We start from the raw sequence: 1988 nt of genomic DNA on the forward strand, positions 1-1988 counted from the left end.
CAATGTTGTGTATCTTGAGGCCTTTCTACAAGTCTTACAGAGAGAAGGTACTGAACAAAGATGTTCACTCCAATGTTGTGTATCTTGAGGCCTTTCTACAAGTCTTACAGAGAGAAGGTACTGAACAAAGATGTTCACTCCAATGTTGTGTATCTTGAGGCCTTTCTACAAGTCTTACAGAGAGAAGTTACTGAACTAAGATGTTCACTCCAATGTTTTGTCCAGGCTCCAAGCCCCACAACTGCCCGGTGTGCAAGTACAAGGCGGGCACCAGCAGCAACCTCAAGCGACACATGGGCATCCACGAGGATATCCGCCAACACAAGTGCACCATCTGTGGCCTGTGCTTCCGTCAGAAGATCCACCTGGAACGTCACATCAAGTACAAACACGAGGTAGGGGAATTACGTCACATCTAGTACACACATAGGGGAACTCATGTCACATCAAGTACAGACATAGGGGAACTCACGTCACATCAAGTACACACATAGGGGAACTCACGTCACATCAAGTACAGACATGGGGGAACTCGTGTCACATCAAGTACAGACATAGGGGAACTCATGTCACATCAAGTACACACATAGGGGAACTCATGTCACATCAAGTACACACATAGGGGAACTCATGTCGCATCAAGTACATACATAGGGGAACTCATGTCACATCAAGTACAGACATGGGGGAACTCGTGTCACATCAAGTACAGACATAGGGGAACTCGTGTCACATCAAGTACAGACATAGGGGAACTCTTGTCACATCAAGTACAGACATAGGAGAACTCGTGTCACATCAAGTACACACATAGGGGAACTCGCGTCACATCAAGTACAGACATGGGGGAACTCGTGTCACATCAAGTACAAACACAAGGTAGGGGAACTCCACGCCTTGGGCTAGTTTGTTGGGGAATATGGTGGGTGGTTGGCGTGTGTTCTGCTGTGGTTTACTCCTTCTTTACTATCAAACGTTTATCGTCTTTATCTCCCCTCCTTCTTTTTTGTGTTTGTTACTCTCTTGTAACACCTCTAATCTTCAGCACTTATATGACCTTATTGTGTTGCAAGTGCCTCAAAACTCTTACTAAAACCAAAATAACTTTGATGATGAATGGTTAAACGACGTACCTCTTCCATGCCTTCTACTTGGTCCTACCATTGGTGTAACCTAACATTGTGCGTTTCTGGTGTGTCAGGAAAAGCGTGTCAAGTGCCCGCTGTGTAACTACGTGTGTGCCAACGAACAGCCGGACCTGCGCATGCACATCAAGCGGAAACATTCCAACGCCACGTCTGGCGAGGTGTGCATCTGTCCCGAGTGTAACGCGGAGCTGAGCAGCAAGAAAGACTTGAAGCAGCACATGAAGTTCCACAAAGACGGGCCAGAGCTCAAGCTGTTCTGCAAGGAGTGTAGCTTCGTCACCGACTGTCAGAGTCGGCTGAAGCGCCACGCTGCCATCCACGAGAAAGTCAAGCCCTTCATGTGTGGCATATGCCAGTATCGCGCGGCACAGAAAGAACACGTTTTGAGACACCTCAGGACACAGCATAAGATTGAGGTGAAGAAGGAGCACAAAAGAGGTGAGTGTTGAAGTATGGAACTTTTGGCGTTTACCATTTTACAGTAGAGCATGCACATAGATAGTTTAGCACACAAATAGTGAAACACTCACATAATGAAACATTCACATAATGAAACACTCACATAGTGAAACATATAGTGAAACTGAGAAGTCGGGTTTGCAGTCACCCTGAGTACCTGTTTAAACATTTCTGGGCTTGTTCAAATTGTGCCCATTTTTGAAAGGGTGACCTTATTTGGGCCACAGTGTGGCCTAAATAAGCTAAACCCCCCTCCCTTGCCTTATTTAGGCCACACTGTGGCCCAAATAAGCTAAACCCCCCTCCCTTACCTTATTTAGGCCACATCATATGGTATATTTCTTGAACTAACCATGGATTCGGAAGGTCGAGATTCTACTG

At 46.2% G+C, this 1988-nt stretch overlaps 1 protein-coding gene across 1 annotated transcript in view; it reads left to right on the forward strand.

The window, feature by feature from the left end:
- LOC101855292 overlaps nt 1–1988 on the forward strand; it is a gene marked incomplete at its 3' end in the record, with an annotated part of 41206 nt that overhangs the window by 20694 nt on the left and 18524 nt on the right. Inside the window, 1 exon segment of the mRNA XM_035972524.1 lies at nt 1202–1586. Within this exon segment, the coding sequence (XP_035828417.1) occupies nt 1202–1586 (385 nt within the window).

The sequence above is a fragment of the Aplysia californica genome, unplaced genomic scaffold (assembly GCF_000002075.1).
Source record: "Aplysia californica isolate F4 #8 unplaced genomic scaffold, AplCal3.0 scaffold00728, whole genome shotgun sequence".
NCBI classification, from domain to species: Eukaryota; Metazoa; Mollusca; class Gastropoda; order Aplysiida; family Aplysiidae; genus Aplysia; species Aplysia californica.